At 54.2% G+C, this 22,795-nt stretch overlaps 1 protein-coding gene across 2 annotated transcripts in view; it reads right to left on the bottom strand.

Annotated features, from left to right (window-relative positions):
* ASTN2 (astrotactin 2) overlaps positions 1 to 22,795 on the bottom strand; it is a 329,274-nt gene that overhangs the window by 78,436 nt on the left and 228,043 nt on the right. For both annotated transcript variants that reach the window (XM_086763491.1, XM_086763492.1), the window contains exons 17-19: positions 19,197 to 19,462; positions 8,451 to 8,584; positions 7,226 to 7,374 (exon numbers count right to left, since the gene is read on the bottom strand). In XM_086763491.1, the coding sequence (XP_086619617.1) occupies positions 7,226 to 7,374; positions 8,451 to 8,584; positions 19,197 to 19,462 (549 nt within the window). The remainder of the gene's footprint in view (positions 1 to 7,225; positions 7,375 to 8,450; positions 8,585 to 19,196; positions 19,463 to 22,795) is intronic.

Raw genomic sequence — 22,795 nt, 5'->3', positions numbered from 1 at the left:
CTAACCTGTCAGGAAATCCCAGTCTGGGCATCATTCAGAGCCCATCCAAAGGGAAGAGCCACGTGCTTTCAAGTTTCCTCCCAACGCGTGGTCGCATTGCATCCGCGGGTGCTCCACAGTCTAAATTTTCCAATTAGTTTGGGGTTGTATTGCCAAGTGCCAGCTTTGCAAATGCAGACTGAGCATCCCTCCAAATTCCAGTCACAATTTATTGATTAGAAAAGCCTGTCTAGTCAATAAAGGCTCCTACGGAAACGTTCCACTGAAGGGCACTCGCATGCCGTGAGCCGTCCGACTGTGTTAGCAGCCTTCACTTTTGATGCTTTCTGACAAGATGGATTTGTGGCCTTGACTTTTGCACATCAGGAGAAACTTAATCCTAGAGGATAAAATTACAGACCAGTAAAAAAACCTCCATGACCGGCCTCATTAACTGCCATGTAAGAAGTTCAGAGCCTTCTTAGCTAGGAGGGAGCATCTACAGCTGTCCTCAGCCGCGATGGAGAGGTAGCCCTGAACAGCCAGCACAAAGCCCTTGGCAAACACCGTGCTGTTAAAGAGCAGACAGACTCGTGGCACCATCCAGGCTGCTCCATCCTCCTCAGTCAGCAGGGAACGGGCAGACAGTCCCAGCTCTCCACCTCCGAAGTGATTTGGGAGAAAGCGGAGATGATGCCCAGTTCTGTCCAGAAGGTGTCTGGGCAGATAAAAATGAAAAAAAACTGGAACAACCATATGGAAATGTGAATTAATGAAATATTTCAGCAACTGACTCAAGCCCAGTTGAGAGCTGAGAACCCTCCACCTCCCCTTCTGCTTTCCAGGATTCAAAAATGACACTGGTAGGTGGAAATAACTACAGCTGTCCCAGTGGGAGAGAAATCAGCGCCTCACAGCGAGTGTAATGGCCAAAAATTAAGCACTTGCTTGGTGCTATTACACAAAACATCCCAGGAAGGAGCTTCCAAAAACTTGACCTTCTCTTCAAAGGCTTCTTTTTGAATCATCTTTCCTTTTGCTAACAAGTGAAGTGGATTCAGCACTCAGAAAGGGTACTTGGGTGGTGAAAACATCTCAGCCCGTGCACCGGTTACAGGAGAGACTGAAACAACGACAGCTCCCACGCAGCAGCCCTGCCCGGCCAGCCTCCCTGCACACAAGCGTTGGCAGATGAAGCTCTGCTGCATTTCCACCCCCAGCACACCAGCGAGCTCATCCTCACCGAGTGGTGGTTGTGATTGGCCAAGCACCTGCTCACCGAGGAACCAGCTGAGATCCACCAGGCAGATCACCAAGGAACAAGCAGGTAGAGACAACCAGTCAGTATAAGACTGGCCACGGTAGGTCACCAGCTCCAGACCACCATCAGGTCCTCTACTTTGGTGACATTCAAGGTCCTCTTCTGAACGTGACTCAAACACACAGATGCCCCTGAAAGAGCTGTCAATCGCTCTCAGGCTGAGCGCTAGCCTTCCTCACCACCAGCATCACTGCGCTGAGCAGAGGTTTGGGATCACAGATGGGGACAGCAGAAGAACTGCTCTCCTGAAACCAACGGGGGCTGTGGTCCCTTTCCAAGTCTTAGTTTGTGATCGAACAGCTGCAGAGCCTACATCCCCTGGGCCAACTTACAAATCAAAAACAGTCTACAAAAAAAAAAAATCACACCTATGTTAACACAGAAGCCACAGCTCGCTCTGGAGAGAGCTTTGCCCCCACAGGGCTTTACAGAGGAGGTCACTACCATCACCCACACTCAAGATCATCCGCATCTTTAACAACAACTGGTTTGAATACTAAAATTTTAACATCCTCCACACTTCGCTGGCACAAATTAAACCTCTGGATGTTCACGTATTTACCCCACTCCTGCCTGGGCTTCAGGCTTCCACAGTTTTCTAGGGGCAGTGCCAGCTCCCGCTATTCTCTCTGTTGCCCAGCCCGTTTCGAAGGCAGGACTCTGAAGGTGATTTTAAGGTGTGTAATAGGAGTGCAGCCTGGTCAGATGGAGAATGCACTGACTCCTTCCTGACAGGCACAGTATTCGTTCTGGCCAGACAGTTTGTTTTTTTTTTTTCTCCTCTTCTTTCAGCCCATCGCTGGTTTTCACATGGCAGTAGCAGCACAGCTTGCACACAAGAGGCTGTACTGGAAGTGATGGTTGCCATAGCTATATCCATCCAGCCCCGGCCACCCAGGCACCTCAGATGGCTGCTCCACAGAGCAGAGCTAAGTTATAAATAAGATACCCTCGAGCTTCAATTCGGAGCACAACTTGCAAGCGTACACAACACTAAGCCTTCTGGTTTGACCCCTTTCACTTTCTTCTATAGACGTGACGAGTATTCCAAGGCTCCTCTGCAGAACAGCATTGCTCCAGAGAAGCCTGCAGCACCGGCGCGGTGACGTACACAGGTTTTATATAACCATACCCTCAACTTCTGTACATTGTCCTGCCTGGTCTGTTCTCCAGACACCCTCCCCAGCTTACCTGCCAGCTCTTTTCCATGCCAGTCCTGTACACAGAGGGCCCCAGTACACTAGAGGGCTGACCAGGCTGCCGGGATCTGCGTTCTCCTGCTCTGAAGTCTACATGATCCCCAATAAGCTCATTCAGCAGGCTGTGTTTCTGTTCTCCTTTCTTTGAGGACTACAAGCTACCTCTTCTTGTGAAGGTGATCTCTGCCCAGCCAAAGAGATGCAAGAGTAGCCCGGATCCCTGGATGTCGTGAAAAATAATAAAGCTTGGGAGTCTCTGCTTAGACCTCTCCTGTCCTTCTGGGACACAGCGTTCTCTGACCGACAGCAGCACTGCTGCATAAAAGCAAAGCAGTGGAGCACTCTGTTGTGTACTTTTTCCACCTAACACCCCACAATATCCCCACTAACCCAGCTGCGGAAGTGCTACCGCAGAAAAGACAGAGGAAACCGCAGAGTAACACCCCCAACCACAGCGACAGCAAGCGCTGCTTTGCTTCTCTGCATCTTCCCAGTTCAACCCACTTTGATACTGGAGCAGAAGCAGGAGATGCTTTCACGCTCGAGGAGGGCAGCTATTGCACGTGCTTTGCACGGTACAGAGCTGACCATTTGGGCGGTGGGGAATGACTGGGAGGTGCGGCACAACTCACTGGTCAGCATGCGGGTTCTGACAGAGCAAAGCAGGAAGCTGGAGGGGACCAGGACTTGCACCCCACTCTTGGAGGCAAGTACATCACACAGTAAGAGCCCAGCCCCTCGTCCTCCTCCAGCCATCCCCAGGCCTGCTGTGTGCATGCCACAAGTACATTCAAAGCACATTTTTATTTTTAAACATTGCATTTTGCAGACTCACAGCAGCCGCCCCAAGCTGCACCGGCCCCCAGGTGGGTCCGACCTCCCAGATGGGCCCCAGAGATGGTCCAGGTGGTGTCAAACCAGGCACAAGCCCACCTGCCCCCAAAGATGCTACCCTGTGCCTTTCAGATGAAGCCTCCTACCTCAGCTCCTCAGCTCCTAACCCAAAAACTAGGCCAAGGATCCTTCTGTCCTTCCACCCATCACGGGCTGGAGAGTGCTGTACACCCCATGCAGGAACATCTCCAGCGGTGGGGCTCAGCTCATCCAGAGGGACCTCCTAAGCTGGGGACACCACAAGGAGTAGCAACGATACCCCAGGTCCCCGTCCAGCACAGGCGGGGACACGGCCTGGCTACGGCAACCAGAACTGAGACACAAAAAGCACTTTACGCTGTGGTCATGTTATCCCCTCCTCCCTCCCCCTCATCCCCTTCGGAGCTTCTTAACTTCAGAAACCTTCCTCCAGAGAAGTGTTGGAGTGACAGAAAACATTTTCCAAGCCTAATATCAGTTCCAGATGTTCACAGCCATTTCAGTTTGTACCTCACCCTGTAAAACACATTTCTCCCTCTCCCTCTCTCAAGCGCAGCGCCTGCTTCGTCCATGACATAATGCGCTGGCGGGCTCGGCCGCGCACACACACACGCTCGCGCCCTCTTCGAGAGCCCCATGTTCAAACAAAGAGCATCACTCAACTACAAAGCCGTCGCACACATGGAGTTATGAGTAATTTCCACAAGTTTTAATAAACAGTTTGGGATGTAATTGCTCGCCGTCTTCTCCGCTGGCTCCCGAGCGGAGAGCCGCTCGCTCCCCGCGCGCTGGTGTTGAAAGCGCGGTTTGTTTCGCACACAAGTTCACCTCCTATTAGCCTCAGATGGTCCAAGGGCTGTGTTTTTCTAAGCACCAGTAATAAACCTCTTTAAAAAGCACGTACAGCTGCGGGCAGCCGGCCCACGTGAGCTCCCGGCACCTTCTGCCCTGTCCCGCAGCATCGCCGCCCCACGCAGAGCCTGGCAAGGAGCGGAGGGGGTGCATGTTAGACCAGCCTGAAAACTCCCTCCTGACTCTGCTCCAAGAAGAAGGGGAACAAATGGTTTCTGGCTCAAGGGAAAGGCTTCACCTTCCAGTTGCAAAGCAAGGGGGAGGCCCAGGAGTTTTGCAGGAGGGAGAGAGCAAAGGGTTTTGGGGGGCAGGAGGGAGGCAAGCAAGGCAGAGGCCAGGTACCACCTAGCTTGCCATGGGGCTGAAGAGCGGGTTGGCACAGCTTGCGCCACAGCCAGTGCTAGGAATCCCAGTAAGAAATTACCACAACTGCAATAAAGCAAACAAAACCCCTGTACAAGCACAAATGACCTAGATGCTTGAACTCAAGAGATCCAAGGGATGAATGGCAGCAACCTCAAGAGCCCTCAAACCTCGCAGGATCCTCCAGTCCAGCACCATCACGCTCTGCAGATACCTGTGGTGCACCTCCCAGCAATGGGAGCAACCCTCTCCTACCGGCCAGCAGCCCTGAGACTGATGGGGAAGGAAGATCTGCCAACACCCATCAAAACCCATCCAAATTTCATATCCCACACCCTCCTCCCAGGGCTTCCTTCTTCTGCGGTTGACTTATTTTTTTTTTTTTTGTGGATGCTGCTCAGATATGATGGAGACGTGCTGCAGCATGATGGGCGGGTGATGGTGGTGAGGGGATACCCATGGGAGGATTTTTGGCCAGGTGAAGCATAGGACTAAGCAAAGACTTTTAGAGCTGTAGCAATCAGCATCTCCGCAAACCTACACAAGGTATTTGCAAGAATCAAGTCATCTGGCATCAGGGGCCTGTAGGGTAAGAAAGGAATGAAGGCAGGAATGCTGTTTCGTTATAAGCAACATAGGAAAAAAAAAAAAAGGAGAGGTTTAGGATTGGCTTTTCTCTTTAATTGTTAAGGGGGTCATTCTGTCCCAAACAGTCCCCCAGAGCAGGGAGAGGGGAGGGCAGCTCCCCACAATGAATTCAATCGCCTGTCAAACACATGGCAGTCATAAAAGGAAAATAATAATAATAATCTGTATTTCCTACTCTGGCTGCCAGGCAAAGATCCAGCCACTTCAAAGGAGAAACCCCACGTTTCCCCAGTCTGGCCTCACCTGACCGATGTGTGAGCAATCTGGAATCCCCATCCAAAACAAAGCCCCTCCTTTGGTGGCTTGTTTTCTTTCTCCGTTACTGGAAGGTGCCCTCCAAGATAAAGAACAAGCCTTCTTCCATGCCGGGAAACTAGAAACACAACCCAGGGGCCACGGCCACATCGGGCAGGTCTGGAAGTGGATGCTGGCAAGGTGTAGGAGAAAGGTCCTGCGGGACAGGACTAGTGTACGAGCCAGGAACCAGAGCTCCCTCTCACAGGGGTCTCCACAAACAGCCGGGGCCCCCCAGGATGTGGGGCTCTGGCTCTCTCCAGCAGGAAAAGTCCAGCTCTTGTAGCACAAAAAATGTGGATACGGTGGTAAGAGAGGCTGCAGAGGCTGAACAGATGGGACCGAGATGAACAGAGAGGGTGAAAACGTCCCTGTGGGTGTGAGCTGAAGCAGTTTGCTCTGGGGCAGCTCATAGCAGGAGAGGGTCTTACAAAATTAGTGAGGAGAAGAAAAAAAGCCACCATTACAAGCTGAAAAAGCTTCTGAGTAAGACATAAGGACTGGTCATGTACAACTCCTGACCTGGCTCTGAATGATCTTCCTGAGACGCCTTCCCAACAGAGAGAGACAAACGTCTTGCTGGGATGTCTGGGAAACCCTGCCAGGCTGCAGGAGCGCAGTGAGGTTCCCTCCACCACCGTCAGCCCTGTCCCCACCTCCAGCCTGGTCCCTTGTCCTGGCAGACAGCCCCAGATATACATGCCTCACATAAGCCGACCAGGCTCCACCTTAAAGCAAACAAGGCTTTTAATCACCCAAAGCAGCCATTGCAGAGCCTTGCGCCAATAACTGGTGAAAACTCTCTACCTATGTTCCCTTACCTGGGGGTGCTGAAATTCGGTACTGCCTGCGTCTGGGGAAGGTGCCTTTGCACAAAGGTGAATCACTTGCTTTGGTCAACAACACTGGCTGCCACCAACACGTCACCTGACCTTCTTTAACAACCTACACCCACAATTCCCGAGCAAAAAGCAGTAGGTTTCACCTGGCCTTCCACGCAGCAACAGCACCGCTCAAGGTCTCAAGTGCTATTTTCTGACATACATCATTGATTCACCCAAACCAAACCCCATCCTTCACACCCCTCTGCCCTGCCCAGCCACTCCAGGAGCACGGCTTGAATTGCTGACAAAGCCTTCGCAACGCACAGAGTGCTCAGCCCAAGCCTGAGCTGGGAACCAGACTCCAACCCAGAGAAGTTTCAGGTTGCCCTGGAGATGTTTTTTGCTTGCTTAAATGATCCCTCTAAATATTGCAGGGGTCAAGTTACTTCAGTAGGTGTGCAAGGCAGCTTAAAGCATCCTTTCAAAGGCTGGCACGCAATGCAATACTCACTGAAACAGACCAGAAAAGCCCCTGAGTTGTTGAGGGCTGACCTTCCTCCCAGCATCCTGCAGCACTTCAGGCTGAACAGAACAAATGGTCGCTTCAGTCAGAAACTCCCATCTCACAGCTCTTCCGCCCACAAAGGGCAAATCAGTTTCTTTTGCCACGTTATGCGTTTGTACCTCCCTTTCCCCTCAGATACCCATGCCTGCAGAAGCCTTCCAAACCTGACTGGAGCAGGTTTGACACCCCACGTAACACCCTGGCTCTATGCACCGTTCTCCACAAAAGCAGCGTCTCCCAGCCAGGCAGGATGCACCGCCGTGCACCCTCTGCACCGAGAGGAGCCTGCCCTCGCAGCCGCACCCACCTGTGTAGAGGTCCGTGTCCGTGTACTCGTCCACCTTCTTGTGCTGCAGGACGTAGTCAGACACCTTCGTCCCGATGGCGGGCTGCACGTCCAGCCACTCCAGAGAGACCACAGTGCTGGAGGGCTCCACGGTGGGGGAGAGGCGCAGGCTGCGCAGGAGACAGGAAAGAAACCAAAGAGGTCAGCTCCCTTTCTGGGGAGGAATCCGCCTCTACAAGCAGCGCAACCCCTGGCAGGCCTCATGCTCGTAGGCAGACCCACAAGGACACGTGGAGAGCAGGGAGACAAACACAGAACTTCAGCTGAAGTTCAGCTCATGCTACGCACATCCTTACCTCTCCCTGCTCCCGTGAGAGCCTAGGTCATGCAACCGCAACCATGCAACCCTAAATATCCCATCTAAGCGAACCTTCACGCCCTGGGAGAACTACTGAACCCCAGCAGCCCTGCGGGGGACCGAAGACCAGCTGCCCAGGAGCAAAACCTTTGGGAAACCCAGCAGGGTTGAGTCTACAGGAGAGGAGGAGCTGGTCCACATGGCCGGGGAGTGAAAGCGAGGGAGGGTGGAGGGGTGCGGCTGTGAATTTATGCAGCTGCAGATGAGCACGGCCCTGATGGGTGTGAGCAGGAGCCGAAGCAGGGCAGCTGTGCACGAGCTCCCACCCGGATCGGGGATCGGCGTGGGCAGGGATAAGGGCAGGGCAGCTTTGTGCCGCTGGCTGTGCAAGCACCAAGGCTCTCTGCACCGGGGTAAACGGCAACACAAAGTACAGGGCTACGGAGAGTCCAGCTCCAAACACACGAGCGTGTTTGTTGATCTCAGGGTGGGAAATGAATCCCTTCTGAGGATATTGGCTTGCTAAGAAGGTGTTCTGCTCCTCCTGCATCACTGGAGCCACTCTTCCTGCTTTCTCAGCTAATTCCCCATCACTTTGCTCCTGACTTGCTCTTGCTCTGACAAGCCACAATGAATTGCACTGTAATTCCATTTCTTTCAGCATTTGAAATCCCATTCTACAAGCCCTGCTAATCAGGTGATGAAAATCTATAAGAAACCTTCCAGGGCCACAGCCAGAGCCAGGATATCCTACAGGCATCAGTCACACAGCGAGGAGCGCTGGACTGCGGCCCCGGGCCTCCAAGGCGAGAGGAAGGAGGCGCGTGTGGGAAAAGGGCTGGTGCCGGGGGGCCACGACCCGCGGGAGGGGCTCGCACCGATACGTACACAGGCGGAGGGAGAGGGCTGCAGTTGGGGAGTCCGTTCTCATCGAAAGCATTGAGGTCACACCGGCACCAGTCTTCGATAACATCGCCTTTCCCCGAGCACCAGTATGAGCTCATCAGGGCTCCCTTGAAAGCCTGACGTGAGAAGAAAAAAGCGTGAGCACGTGCGCTAAGGACTGGGTGAAATCCAGCCGGCGGCTGGGCCCTGCGGTGCTGAGCGTCAGGGGTGCACGTGCACCGAGCCTGGGGACTGGGAATCAGCTGGCGCAGGGGGGTCCTCCCCAGCTCTCCTGGCATGGCCCTGGGCAAGTCCCTTCACCTCCCCGTGCCGCAGCTCCCACGCAACAGGCGACGCTGGTTCATCGCCCCTGGGTGCTGCCTTTGCTGTGGGGACGGGGAGTGTCCGCACGATGCCTCACACAGAGGAGATCCCCTGTGAGGGAGGACTGAGCTGCCTGAAGAAACACAAACACGAGCCTGTTTGTGACACTGGGCATCGTAGGCAGGGCACCTTTATGCTGCTGCTGTGCACAATGAAGCTCTGCTTCCACCCGCCCATCCCATGGCTGTTCCTGTCCCCTCTAAGAACAAAGCAATTCCTACGTCCCCAACGACACAGAAACTTCCAACTTTCTCAAACGTTTGTTACTCGTGTGAGCTGCCCTCCTGCAAGCAAACTGCTGCTTTGTTCACTTGCATAAGCAATACGCACAAGTGAGGTAGCAGCACCTGGAAGAAAAAGAAGAAAATCCTGTAAAATACCTGCAGGGTGTTCCCCAGCCAGGCTGTCTTCCCACAGCCTGACCAGGAGCGCTCCTGACCGCTCCTGATGATCCCAATGCATCCCTGGAATAACAGCCACTCATCCGCTGGGCTCTGAGGCTGAAACACCGACTGAATTCCCAAAGCCCTCCAGGTTTGGGAGCTCCCAGCCCCGTGGTGTCTTCCCTGGGCTCGTCCCGCTGCTCGGGGTGCTCGACGCTGGTCCCCACGCTGCAGGACAGGGCATCCCTCGCTCTGTACCCTGCTGCGGTGCAGGCTGCATGGATTTGGGGTGGTCTCTCCCGCTACGTTTTGCCTAATTAAACCTCCAGCTCAGAAGAGAGCATCTCTCCCTCCACACGCACACGGCCAATGTTCAACCCGACCCTGCGAAGCCATGACACCACGCTAGAATAACACCAAAACTCCATCCGCTGGAACAAACCTCTTTGTCACGCTTTTGACCTTTTAAAAGGCCCATTTCGGGGCCGAAACGCCTTCGCGGGTCCTCATCCACGTACAGCAGCCTGGCTGCCAGCCCCCGCGCAGCCCGGCTCGCGGCGGCTCGATTCCGCCCATTCAAAGCCGCCTGCGGATGCCTGGCCCTGGCGATACCGCCCGCGCTGCCAGGTTACGCCTAAAAGATAAAAACCCTGCCCTTTGAGGAGGACAGGGACGGCTCCAGCAGCCGCGGCGTTTAGCAGAAAACTCTAGGAAAAGCGCCATCCCAGGGAGGGTTTTGAAAAGAGGAGGTAAAAATAGCGCCTGATGTCAGGGCTCCCATTGTCCGGGGTTTTGTCGCCCTCCCCAAACACCCCCAGCACCTTTAACAAGGCGCCTCGAGGCTCTCGCGGCTGAAACATTTTCTGCTTCCAGGCATTTACAAACTGGGGCTGTTCCAGAAGGGAAAATAATAATAAATAAAAAAAAAAAAAAAAAAGGAAGGAAAAAAAAGTGAAAAACAGAAAATGTGACGTTATTTTATTTTGTTCTTTAGAATGTAATCGAAGCGCTGGGCTGGAAAGGGCATTGCAAAGTGACTGGAGAGCAGGGAAGACAGAGTGGAGTTTATCTGACACAGGGATAAATGGGAGCAGATCTGCTTCCGCAGAGAGCGGCGGGGCTGTGCAGGACAGAAATGGAAAGTGGTGGACGGAGATGGACAGGGAGGCGCGTGCTGTCCCCAGGGAGCAGGACAAATACGTGTGTTGGGGGTACCTGTGTGCACAGGGGGTACCTGTCACACCGACGGCACCGCTCCGCTGCCACCACATCCCAGCCCCGACCCCATCCATGCCCTAACGCAGCTCCTAACCCAGGACAAACCTAACCCACGCCCCTAACCCAGCTCCTCCCTGCACATCCCCAGCTCGGGGAGGACATCCCACCCTCCCCATCCATGCCCTTCAGCCAAATCCAATAGTCATTTCCCTCCTATTTGCTTTTTTTTTTCCGCTGGTGACGGAAAGGCTGGATGAGCAACCCCCTCCGCTCTGCCTGCCCAGCCTCGTGCACATTTTAATTAGATCCTGCAGGTACCCAGCCATCATCTGCCTTGTGTCAGCCTTCGCACAAACGAGGTTAGCTAATCGATGCGTCCTTCAGCTGCACTCATTAAGGCGAGCACACCTCCGTGCGCTAACCGGGTTACTGGGAGCACGGTCGGTCCCCGGTGCCAGCTGCCGCCTCCATCCCATTTCCAGCAGCCGGCTGACGTCAGGGATAAGCTGCGGTGGCCGGGCAGCCCGGATTCGCCCTCCCTCACTTTCCAGTGGGATTTCGACCCAGTGGTTTCCAGGATTTTCCCGCCGGTGCCGGGGAGCATGTGTTAAGGGGTGGGGAAGTGCCAAGAGAGAACAGATGAGGGGGAAACGGGTAAGGTCACACAAAAAGAAGGATGAAAGTCCCCACACGAAGATGTTCACCGTTGCTTTAGGAGGCTCTACACCCTCCGTGGGGACACGAGCCCGCTCTGTGGGGACACACAGATGCTCTGCAGAAACTTCAGGACAAACAGAGGGTCCATGAGCTTCGAAGATGCTGAGGCCATCCCAACCCTGAAGCCAGAGACAGCTCTTGCTGTAGTTCACACACAGCCCACCCTTCCTTCCCTCGCCTCCCCCAGCCTGGTCCTGGCTCTGGCTGCACTGGTCAGGCCCCGGCAGAGACCAGCAGTTGAAGCTGCCTTCCCCTGCCACCGAAATCAGGAGCCCAACAGCATAGGAAGACCAAGAGCAACGCACAAAGGATGCGGCGAACATGTTGAGTCCCATCGCATGGGCAGCTGCAGCCTTCAGGAGAAGGGACCTCTCTGGTCTGCAGTGGCTGAGGACCAGCTTCTCCTCCTGACTTGGAGTAGGCACCTCCACATCTCCTGTCCTTCCCTGCCGCCACGCTCGGAAACCTGCAGCACACGCTCTCCTCACTGCCAGCAGACAGCATGTACAACAAGACGACCATCTCCAACACAACCATCTCCTCATCAGATGCTTCGTCATGGTGGTCACGTCAAACTATTGAGCTGGGAAAACCCAACAGGCTCTGGAAGGATGAAGGGCTTCCCAGGAGCAGCCCTGCCCGCTGGGGATGGCAGAGCAGCCCCCAACGCACCGTCCCGCGCTTGCCAACCGCTCCCCAGCATCTCAACGCCCCTCTGTGCCCTAAGGCAATTTTATCTTTCATTTAAACGTATCCAAATTGTATTGTTTCCCTGTGAGTCAGCCCATTTAGTTTACATCCTTCAGTGCCAGAGGGAAAATTTATGAGATGAGAAACTGGCTCGAAACCTTTATTTTCTAGATGACGAGTCATGCCATTAGATATATAGCATTATGAATCACAGGAACAGCATCTAATTTGCTCTTAAAGGTATAATAGGTCTGACTCCCCACACCCATACACACAAATATACGGGATTGATCGCTCCCCCACAGGATGGCTAGTTCATTTGTTCTGACACCAGCAAGACTTACAGGACCATAAAGTCCCATCTTACCATAAGTTAAGCCTATTCATAAAAAAAATATTAGGGAAACGAATGATCAGCTAAGCACATTTATCCTCCACGCGATTGCATATGGATCTTTCTCCTGTTGTTATTTGTGTTCAGAGGGAGGCCGTTTGGCCCCGTTTTATAGCTTAGACACTCCGCAACAGAACACAGAAGAACATTTCCTTTGTCCTCTGTTAGACCTGGCTGATTTCTCTTATTTCTGACCGTGGGTTTTCTGTTGACATCCTGGGGGAGGAAAACTGTAGGACGTGAAGGAACCGTTCAGATCAGCACTTGCAGGACTCGGCACGCACAGCAGAGGCTGGTGTGTCCAGATGGGGCACTGGGAAGGGCACGCGTTGGGCGCTTATCTGTGAACATCTGGTCTTCTCTACGGCTGACAGAGATACGAAAATCTGGCTCAGTTGTTTCTCTGAGTCTAGGTTTCTTCGTGGTTGCTATGCACACCTCAGTTTCTGGGAAAATTAGAAAGGAAATACAGGGAAATGAAAAGATAACTACAAATGAGCATGCAGGCTGGACACAGACATGCTGGAGATACCACAGTTGACCAAAAAAGCTGGCAATTTGGTACATTTTGAGTTTTGCACTCATTCCCCTGGTCTTTGCTTATTTGTTTTTCTTCCAAACGTAGAAGGAAGGGAAGAAGAGTGGAAGCAGGCTGGGTCCTGCCAGCAGACAGGCTCTGCATCACACCCAGAGACATAGCAGCGAACGGAGACATTCTCTCCTTCCCTGTTTGCAGGCTGGAGATGGTCCCTGCATGCCACCGCCACCTTCCCTGGAGCGCAGGCAAGTGGGAGGAGGTGGAGGGCTGCCCGGCGAGGGGGGCAAATCCGGTCGCCCAGTGATGGCACCCCATACAGCACCCAACACAACTGGGCCACTGACCAGAGCTCCTGGATGCTGCTGTGCTCCAGCACAGCAATACTGACTGTTCATCAAGGAGAAGACTATGGGATGCAGGCTCAAGAAAGAATTTTGCAGCCCGAATGGGATGCTACCATGATGGGTGGCTGGAGGAAAAGCTTGCTGTGCCCTTCCAGTAATGCTCTGTGCCGTTCACAGGAGATGAATGCTGCTCCTTAGTCTAGACATCTCTGGGAGGAGGGGGAAAAAAAAAAAAAAAAGAGGAGGAAAACTAAGGATTTCCCAGGCCAGAGACTCTTTCCAGGATCTTGCAGCTCGCGTCTGAAAGTCTGCTCCAGGTTCAGAGCAAAGGAGGATGAAGTTTCTCTGCTGCTGGTTGCTGTTGGCAGGTGATCTCATCTTGTGCTGCTCACACCCTCCCCGCCTCCGGCTGCCGTCCCCGAGGAGCAGGATCACCAGCACTTCATCCTGGGAAGGCACAAGCAGCGGTTTGCCGGAAAGGTCAGGGTGCTGGAAGGGACCCAGGGTGGGCAGCATCCTGGTTTCTGTTATTTATGGGATCGGAGGGAGCAGCAGAGGACACTGTAAAACCTGGCAGCAGGGGAAATAAAAGCCTTCGCGCCGCAGCGAGAGTCCCGTCCTGGGGAGCCGGCTCCACTTTCACACCTCGGCTACAAAGCTCCCCATTCTAGCGCGGCCGGGGCGGTTACAATGCAGCTATTCTTCCCCTGGTAACGCGAGTCGGATGTGGGCTGGAGCTGCAGCAGGATGCTCAAGTGCGCGAGGAGGAGGAGGAGGAGGACGAGGGCCAATTAGCAGATATTAAAACAAAGCGAAAACAAACGAAAAACCCCCACACCCCAGACCAAAACAAAAAAAATTCACCTCAACAACACAAATGCTGTCCCCATTCGCCCTGGCTCCCCTTCAGCTTTGGCGGTGGAAGGAGAAATCCCTGGCAGCGGCTCTCCACGCCGGCAGGGGCTGCTTCGGGGAAGCTACGTACGCGCAGGGAGGATCCTTGCTCTCCAGCAGCTCTGCCATCGGGTGCCGTACGGGGGCCAAAGCGGGCCCATGGCCTCGTGGATGCCTCTCACTCCACCCCCATAGCATCCTGCAAATCCTCACGGTCCTGGAGGGCCCAGAGGGGCAGAGGACATCGGGGAACCAGCCCTGGGATACACGGCGATGGGACGAGCCCAGGTATCTGCCCTCCTGAATGGGACTGAAGGGGCACAGCCAAACTCGTCCCTGAGAAATCAGTCCAATTTGACTTCTCCAACCTCTGCCTCAATTCCTCTGTCCCTCCTTGCCATGTTTCTCCTGGTCCTGCTCAGGCCTAGGACCGGTCTCCTCCAGGCACAACTCCAGTCTCCACCTATGGATGTTTGCTTCCCCGTGGGCTGAACTGGGATGGCCGCATGGACGATGTTCACCCAACAGAGCCAAGGGCCCCTCTCCAATGCATAGTTGTGATTTCAGCAGCAGAGCCCAGATGATGTCCAGCATGGCAATCTCCTGCTGCGGGAGCACAGGGTCTCGAAGCAGCAGCGCCAGGCTCCCGGGGTACCAGATTTCTCAGGTGTGCTCTTTTTCATCTGCTCTGCCCTTCAAGGGCAACGTCAACACCAAAGAGGGGGGTCACAGCACCAGCAGCACACTTGGGTACTCCAGCTCCTTGCCCAGGGCTGGAGAGCCGCAACAATGACCCCAGCCTGCACAAACAAGGGTGGGCTCCCCATGGCCCTGAGGGACAGCTAGCGACAGAGGTACTCTGGACACATTCACCCTTTGGGCCATGTAGGTGCTTTAGACCTAAATCCTGGTAATTCGGGCCTGGTACAAATGCAAAGAAGTGCTCCAAGCACACAGCCAGGGCACGGCTCCATCACCCTGTGCCTTACCAACAGCCAGTGCGAGACAACCTTGACCCCCGAGACCTGACGAAGCACAGAGGACATCAAAACTGGCGACGCTTTGCAATCTGCTGACATACAGCCATGGGAGCAGGCAAGCAGCAAGGGCACGAAGGCCAGCTGGATCCAGCAGGAAAAGCGACATCAGTTTGTGCAGCTCCCTCTGGGTTTGAGTCCATTTCCCACCAGGAGTGGGACAGATCTCTCCTGCCCCCCTTACCCGCACCCCCCTCGCCACGCCACCCTCGAAGCACTTCTGCAGCCGGCCGAGCTCCAGGGGAGTGACTCTGCGTTTGTTTTGGGGTTTTTTTGGGAAAAGGAACAGATCACAAACAGGAGGGACCACCCTGCCCAACATGCCTGCCCCTTTCCTCCTCACTGCTGACCACAGCTGCCCTGTGGCCCCCGCCATGCGCGTGGGCATCCCTGTCAAAGGTGCTCCCAGATGCACCGAATCTTCCAGGTCTCGGTGCCGCTCCCCAGGCCGATGCTGGCAGTGGGAAGGAGAGGGGAAGCAGAGCATCTCCGCTCTCCCGGTGCCTCTCAGGTCAGCCGCCTGGCTCACCTTCCCACAACAGACAGAAGCTCATTGCTGTTGAGTCTGGCCAGCCGCTGACACTGGTGGAGGTTTCTTCCACAGTCCTGCAGTGGAGAATCTCCTCCAGCTTCACCTGAACCCAGCAGTGGAGAGACCACTGCTTTGACCACACCGTGGCAGAGCACAAGGGAAACTGAAGAGAGATGTGGGCAGATGGCATCGACCAAAATAAGACACAGGTTCCAGAGACATCCAGAGAAGTCACTGCCAAGGTCACAGCTTCTCCATCTCTTTACATCTCTTAACTCATGTTGTGAGCATCTGGACTGTAACAGCAACGGTGCTTAAACCTCCTTGGACTAGGTTAATCTCACGACACCAGCCGTGGGTGCTAGGAAAAAGCCATTCCACAAAGCCCTTCTAAAGGTGCTTGGACTTTCAAACGCATTTCCTGGACCCTGGGAAGCTCCCTGTCCACCCCAGCACTGCCAAAGTCCCCAGCCAGGCTGCAGCAGCCAGCGACTGCACAGGTTCTCTGACCAACGCCGCTAAACCACGGGGCGAAATGGAAACATCGCTCAGCAGGGGCTCAATCCGTAGAGTTCTCATAGGAAGAAGGAAAAGAGAGGCCATCAACAACCAGCAGAGCCCTGCCCCGGGCACCCAGTACGCTGCTCCTCCCCACTGCTGGGAGCAGGAGCGATGCTTGAGCAGGACCGGGGCACAGACCAAACCCCCGCCGAAAACACACCGCTGAGAATTCCCCTAAGCTCATTGCACAAATGCCTCCAAACAAACATTCCCTGGGCAGCAAAAGGCAAAACCTGCGTCCTGGAGCCCTTCTAAATTTCAAGTCCTTCCTTCAAAGCAAGAAGAAACCAGTAGTTCCCAATCACATGGAAATAAAGAGTTTTCCAACTTACAGGGGCAAAGGAATCTATTTTCACCTAATCTCCCTCTTGGAAATGGTCAGCTTTAACTGAAATCAAAGATGCACGCATAGAAAAAACAGAAATCAGCTCAAGGCAGACACCCAGCGTGGAAACTGAAACCCCAGCACCCAGGGTTTGGCAAGGTCATCAGCAACCCAGAACCCAGCCTTGCACCGTGCAGTAGCTGAAAATTTTAAAAAGCACGTAAGTCACTGCACTGAGCAAATAAAAAGACAAACCTACTAAAAAAACCTGCAAATCCTGAAGTGGGTAAGGTGTCTCTGCTTGTGTCTTGCCTCATCTCTGCTGCTGGGCTGATCCAGGAAAACTTTCAGCAAACTTTAGAGACGCTAGTACCCACCTCATTAACGACCTTGCTTTCTCTCTGCACACGTATATAATTATCTGTGTGGACACACATGCAAAGAGAAAGGTCGTCATTATTTACACTTATTAACACTGCGGGGGAACCGCGATCTGCCTGCGGTTCCCAGAAGCTCGGCATTTGCTGTATCGATTGAGTATCGCCCACACGAGCGGGGAAAAGCAGGCGGCGGAGCGCTCGGACACGGGTGCCGGGCTCGGAGGAGCAGGGCTCGGCTCAGCCCAGGCATCTGCAAATCTTGTTCATGCCACAGCCAAACGCCGCTCTGCTAGCACCTGGGAGCCCCCAGGCCTCCTGCTTGACGCCGAAAAACGGCATTTCAGCATCCAGACGGTACACAAGATGCTCCCGGCATGGAGCATCAGCTCCATCTCCTCCGGAGAGGCCGGTGCAGCTCTGTCCAGCCCAGGCTGGCTGGGAAACCCGCGACGCCGAGAGCGGAGGTTTGCGCCGTGGCGGCAGCGAGCCCCTCCGGTAACAGTGGATTACGGCCCCCAGGCACCGGAACTCGTCCCTGCCCACGGGGCCGAAGGGTAGAGGAAGAGAAATAAATATCCCGCAGGAAAAAGGCTGATGGAGAGAAGGGTGAAAGCAAGCTGGGGAGGACGGGATGGAGGGAGCAGGACAGCGGATCAGACGAAGGTTTAGGAAGTGAGCAAGAAGGGGAAATGAAGGTGCTGGAGCTGATGCAAGACAAGAGATTCACGTTGAGGGGATGGGAATGGGCAGGAAAGAGAAGAAGGGACAGGGAAGGCAAAAAGCACTCCCTGTGTCCTGCTGCTGCAAGGATGGGGGTGGCCTGGGACGGGCTGCAGGGATGGGGGGATGAGAGGGCCTGACATCAAGAGAAGCCAAAGCAAGACCCAGTCCATCTGCGCTGGGGGTCAGGGACAGCGTGCACCCACTCACCCCCCACCCCAGGACCCGCCACTGCGGATGGAGCAAGGTGACCTGTCCAGCTGCCGGTGTCCCCTCAGCACCCCCTCCGGCAGCACCCTCTGTCCTGCCGCCGCCTGAGCCCCTCGCCCTGCCACCTCCAACCCCAGCACCGCCGATGGAGAGCACCCTGGGGTGCAGGGGGGGCAGACACACACAGCATCCTCGCACGGACAGGCTCCCCAGGCTGCCCCTCCACTGCTGGGGAAGCAGGTGGAGGGAGGAAGAGGAGAAGGGATGCAGGGAACGCAGCCCTCTGGAAGGCGACCGGGTTCTCTCATTGGGTTGTCTTTGTTTGCGTGTTTGTTTGCTGATTTTCCCAGCGCCTCGGCAGAAAGCACAATGCGGGCTGTCCTCCAGCTGCAGCTGACGGGGCCAGCCCTCCACGGGAGCCAAGGGAGGGAGGCTGCGGGAGGAACGCAGGCTCCAGCTCCCCAGGACAAGGAGGTGCCTCAAGGAGGCACCTCTTGTACCCCAAAAGGAACCATCTTCTGGTAGATTGCTGCTGGGAAGCGTGTCTTTCTTACCTGAAGGAAACCAGCCTTCCCGCTGCTCTCCCTGTATCTGTCACGCCTCATCCCAGCACTGCCTTGGACATGCTGGTAACGGCAGGTCAATGTCTACACGAGAATTGCCCAGCGGGAAGAGCTGGGATGGGTGGGAAAAGGATGCAGGATGAGAAAATAGTGGAGGAAAGGGAGTTTGGGGAAAAGAGCTGGAAAGAGAGAGGAACTGAGGTATGGAAGTCAGGCATGGCTGCATGGAAGAACCAGGACGTTTGAGAGATGGGAAAGCAGGAATAAGATCAAGAGGTAGAGAAGGAGGGACAGTCCCCATAAGGGATTTGGGGGCCAACAGAAGCACGGGGGCTCTCTTGCCCGTGGATCTGGGAAGCGGATGAAGCTTCATTCCTGGTGGTCACACCTCTGTGTGCTAGCATTGCTTCCCGACCTGCAGCCCTCCGCGTCCCACCCACAGCTGCCGCGCGCTGGCTCGCTCCAGGCATCTTAATCAAGTGCAGGCTCGGTGCTAATAAGTGACTTTAAGCAGGTCTGTCATTTTTGGACTTGGAATTGGGGTTAGCGGGCTGCGGAGGGGGGTGGGGGGCGGCAGTGTTAGGATTAACACTGAAGTTCTTGCAGGAGGCAGAGGAGCCTAGCCCCAGGGAAGGGTGACCTCCAGCTTGGCTTGTCCCTCCTGGAGTAACAGTGACCTCCTGTGGCTGTGGGACTGTCCCAGAGGGATGGTTATTCCTCCTGAACATCCCCACGCACACAAAAACACTGCCCCAATCCGGGAAACCCAACATTTACGCAGAGACTGAGGAAGGCAGACTTGAGAGGTGATCAAGGCAGGACAATAGTGGTGGAGCTGGTCCGTCACCGGCTCACTCACCTCCCTGGTTTCGTTGTCCTGGATCAGAGCGTACAGAGGCACCACGCGGTTGATCTCCAGCAGAACCGGCGTAGGGCTGAGCTGTTCCTTGCCGGGGCGCCGGCACAAATGGCAAGTGGATGGGCAGCGCCCTTTCTCCTCGCAGTGAATCTCCACACCTGAGATGAGGTGGTCATCAGACAGCATCTGTGCTGTCAGCAGGCCTGAGAGATAGGTGATGAAGGGCATGGATTTCAACTCCTTCTTGTTCCCAAGCTCAGTTGTTTCTGGTTTAGGGAGAGGGAAGAAACCAAACAACATTAAATAAATCTCAGCACAGCCATCTTCCCAAACTCAGACTTGCTGCAGCCAGGATAACCGCAGCTGCTGAAGGTGTCAGCCAGGTAGGAGCAGGAAACCAGAAAGGTCAAGGAGAGAAGGAGAAAACCAGGACTTTCAGGTCACTGCTTGGGAGTGGGTAGACAGTGTGAGTATTTCCAGACAAGCAATTCTAGGGTAAAAGAACTGACCACATTCTCTTTCTTTGTTGTAACTTGCATATTCACCTTCTGCACTCCAAGATGAAACAAAACCACCCAAGTATATCTTCCCTGCCAAAGAGAAACCTCCCCAGAGAGACCAGGTCAAAGAGCTGAGTGTCCTCACCCCCGCCCCAGCGCTAGCCTTCTCTAGTCCCTGTGGTCCTGAGGTTTCTCTTTCGGGTGACACATTATCCAGGGCACTGAGAGGGACCCAAAGGAAGCTGCAAGGAGACTACGTTGTGGGATGAAGCCCCTTGGCAGAGGCGATGAGCGGCTACTGGAACAAACTCACCGCACAGGGAACAGACAGAGGCATTAGCAAAACCAAGCTGTCAACACTCTGCTTTCAGGAAATATTCAGGCCTTTGAAAGACATTGTGAAACTTCCTGGTGGTCTTAACCAGAGGGCAACAAACCTGGAGAGCCTTACCTTGCTCTGCCTTGGCCCAAACACTCGCTAAGGACAAGGAAAGCATCGCACCTGGTGATACCCTGAGCAAAGGAGACAGGACTCCCATCTTTGTCCTGTACACTTCTATTTAAACTCTTTATCTGTAGACGCTCCTCTTGGGTTGATCCAAGGAGGAAGGCCCAACCTTCATAGCCTGGTGATGTGCCTAGAGAAGAAAAGCCTTCCTCCATCTTACACCTGAATGAGGCTCCCAACTCCATGAGCTGGATGGCTGCTGCCTCCAGCAACAACTTCCCAGTCCCAGGAAGGAGCTGCAGAGGAACGAGGATTGTCTCAGTGCCCTTGGCTTGCAGCGACATGCAGCTGATCTGGCAAGGCACTAGTCAATTAGAAACACAAGTAAACACAGCATTCATTCATGACTCCCGAAGCCCTTCAGGCTAGGGACAGCCCTTCCCTGCTGTCTGCCTGTCAGGGAACACTTCTGCACGCAGGATCAAAGCTGTCACGGGAAGAATGAGCAAATTCCAACCAACCCATCTTTCAGTGGGATTAAAGGGGGGCAGTTGCTAAGATAAATTAAAACAGGGTTGTGAGGAGATGTCTCAACATCTAGGGAGACACTGGTGTACAGAGACATGGGAAACGAGCGTTGGAGCTGGTTCTTGGAGAGATTATCTCTCTGGAAGAGCAGCTTCAGGCAAGTTCAAGCCTTGTAAGGGGAAGCCCTGAAACCATGATAAACTGGGTGGCTCAGAAAGAGCAAAGCTACAGGCGGTACCATGAGCCTCTGCTCACTTCTTGGTAAGAGTAATATTTTTCGTAACATTGCTACTAAACTATGTTTAGAAGAGAAAGAAGGAGATGACAATGAAGTTTCTGGGCCACAAAGCTTCTTCACCAGAGCTCAAGCAGTGATTTCAGCAATCCTCCATGGGGAAGGGAGTTTTGGAGCCATGTTTTAAGGGAGAACATGAACATAGAGCTGAAGAGAAAGTGGAATCAGTTATCTCACTGGCAGTAGGACATCAAACCTTCCTTCCTGAATTACTGGCTTCATAGCTGAGAATTACAGACCACGAGCACCAAATGCCTGGATGTGTCCTTAACACAGGCTGTGGCTTAGCCTAAGCTTAGCCAAGGCTTGTCTGGAGATGTGGCACAAGTTTAAGCCTTTCTAAAAAGGCTTTCTGAGCATCATTGTTCAAATCGCACATACAGGCTTCCACCAACACCTGGAAGAAGATCTGGAGACAGCCCAGACTCGATGGGCAGCACGGTCCAGCCGCTGGAGCACCACTCTGGGAATGCCTTGTTGGAGGCTCCGTTCCAAGCTATCCGCTGTGTGCTTCTTCCTCCGTGTCACCTGTCCTCTCTGTGTTGAAGCACAGGGCACACGATGGATGTGGACGCAGAGTTTCTGGTCTCAGGTGTTCCTTGAGTACAAACAAGCAGTAAGGAGTGGGGTGAATAAGCTGGAAGAGCAACCTCCCTTGGTCCTCCTCAGTTATGGTCTGTGTTTGCATGGAGCAAGCCAAGGCAAGTAGGGATCAAAATCAACTTCTGAGTAAAAACCCCCCTCTGCAGGAGAGTGCTAACTCCAGCCTCCCCGCATTGGCCCGTGCCGAGGGACAACGCCAGCTGATGCAGCTGTAAGAGCTGAGACTCAAGTGTTTGCGTTAGCTGCCCCATCCAGGAACAGAGATGAAGCTCTGAGCAGCGGTGCTCCACCAGCCATGTCACCTTGGGGAAGGAGAGGACACGGCTTCCCTGCCAGTGGTGGGCTAGACAAGGGGAGCCATGCTCCAGCGTTCACCCTGGGGAAGAGTAGAGGTCTGCAAATAAATTAAGGTAGAAAACTGTGTGAGCAGTGCAGCTGCCCTTCCATAGCAGCCATGTTCTCAGCAGCAGAAGACTAACCGTGCAGCCTGGTGACCCGTGGCAGCATTGTCAGCTGTTGCAGTCGCTTTGCAGTGCGGCTTCCTGGGGACGTAAGGGGTTACTGCAGCCGAGCCTACTGGTTCAGTGTGCTGGCAAGGGATCCAAAGCGTTCCCTTGTACCGAAAAGGCTCTGGGTACAACTCCAAAGGAAGAAAATGAAATAGGACGCAGCTCAGCAGAGGGAGACGGGCTTCACTGCCAAATTGCCAGCTCTCATCCAGACGAGCACTTGGAAGTCATCAGCACTGGATAGCAATTCCTAGTAGCTTTTGTGGAATGAGCTTGAGGGGCTTAAGTACAGTCCTAACAAAATAATCACCCCATTTCTGCTCTTAAAACCTATCTGAGGGTGCCAGCTGCACACCCTGCTTGCGAGCCAGCTCCTCCAGAGCTGGGGAGAGGCGGCGAGGATGACTGGTGTTCCTCATCTGCTTGCTCAAGGGGTGGAAAGCATCAACTCCAGGTGCCTTCAGGACTGCACTGGTCCCTAGAAATGTCTTTTGATGTCCCTTTGATGTCCTTGATGGAGATCATGCTTCCTTCTCTTCCCACTCACATCACCCACCTCTCACGGTGTCTCACAGAGAAGTTATTCAGATCTGGGAGGTATTTTCTGCCCAAAGACACTCCCTTACTCCTGGACCTGTCATTGCAACAGTAGCCCCACGAGAAGGGATCAAGGCCCCTCTGTCTCCCTCTCTCCTACCTCTGAGATGAGTTTTGGT

Source organism: Chlamydotis macqueenii, chromosome 20 (genome assembly GCF_036417535.1).
Source record: "Chlamydotis macqueenii isolate bChlMac1 chromosome 20, bChlMac1.mat, whole genome shotgun sequence".
NCBI classification, from domain to species: domain Eukaryota; kingdom Metazoa; phylum Chordata; class Aves; order Otidiformes; family Otididae; genus Chlamydotis; species Chlamydotis macqueenii.
The sequence above is the reverse complement of the archived record's forward strand: the minus strand, read 5'-3'. Positions and strand labels throughout refer to the sequence as shown.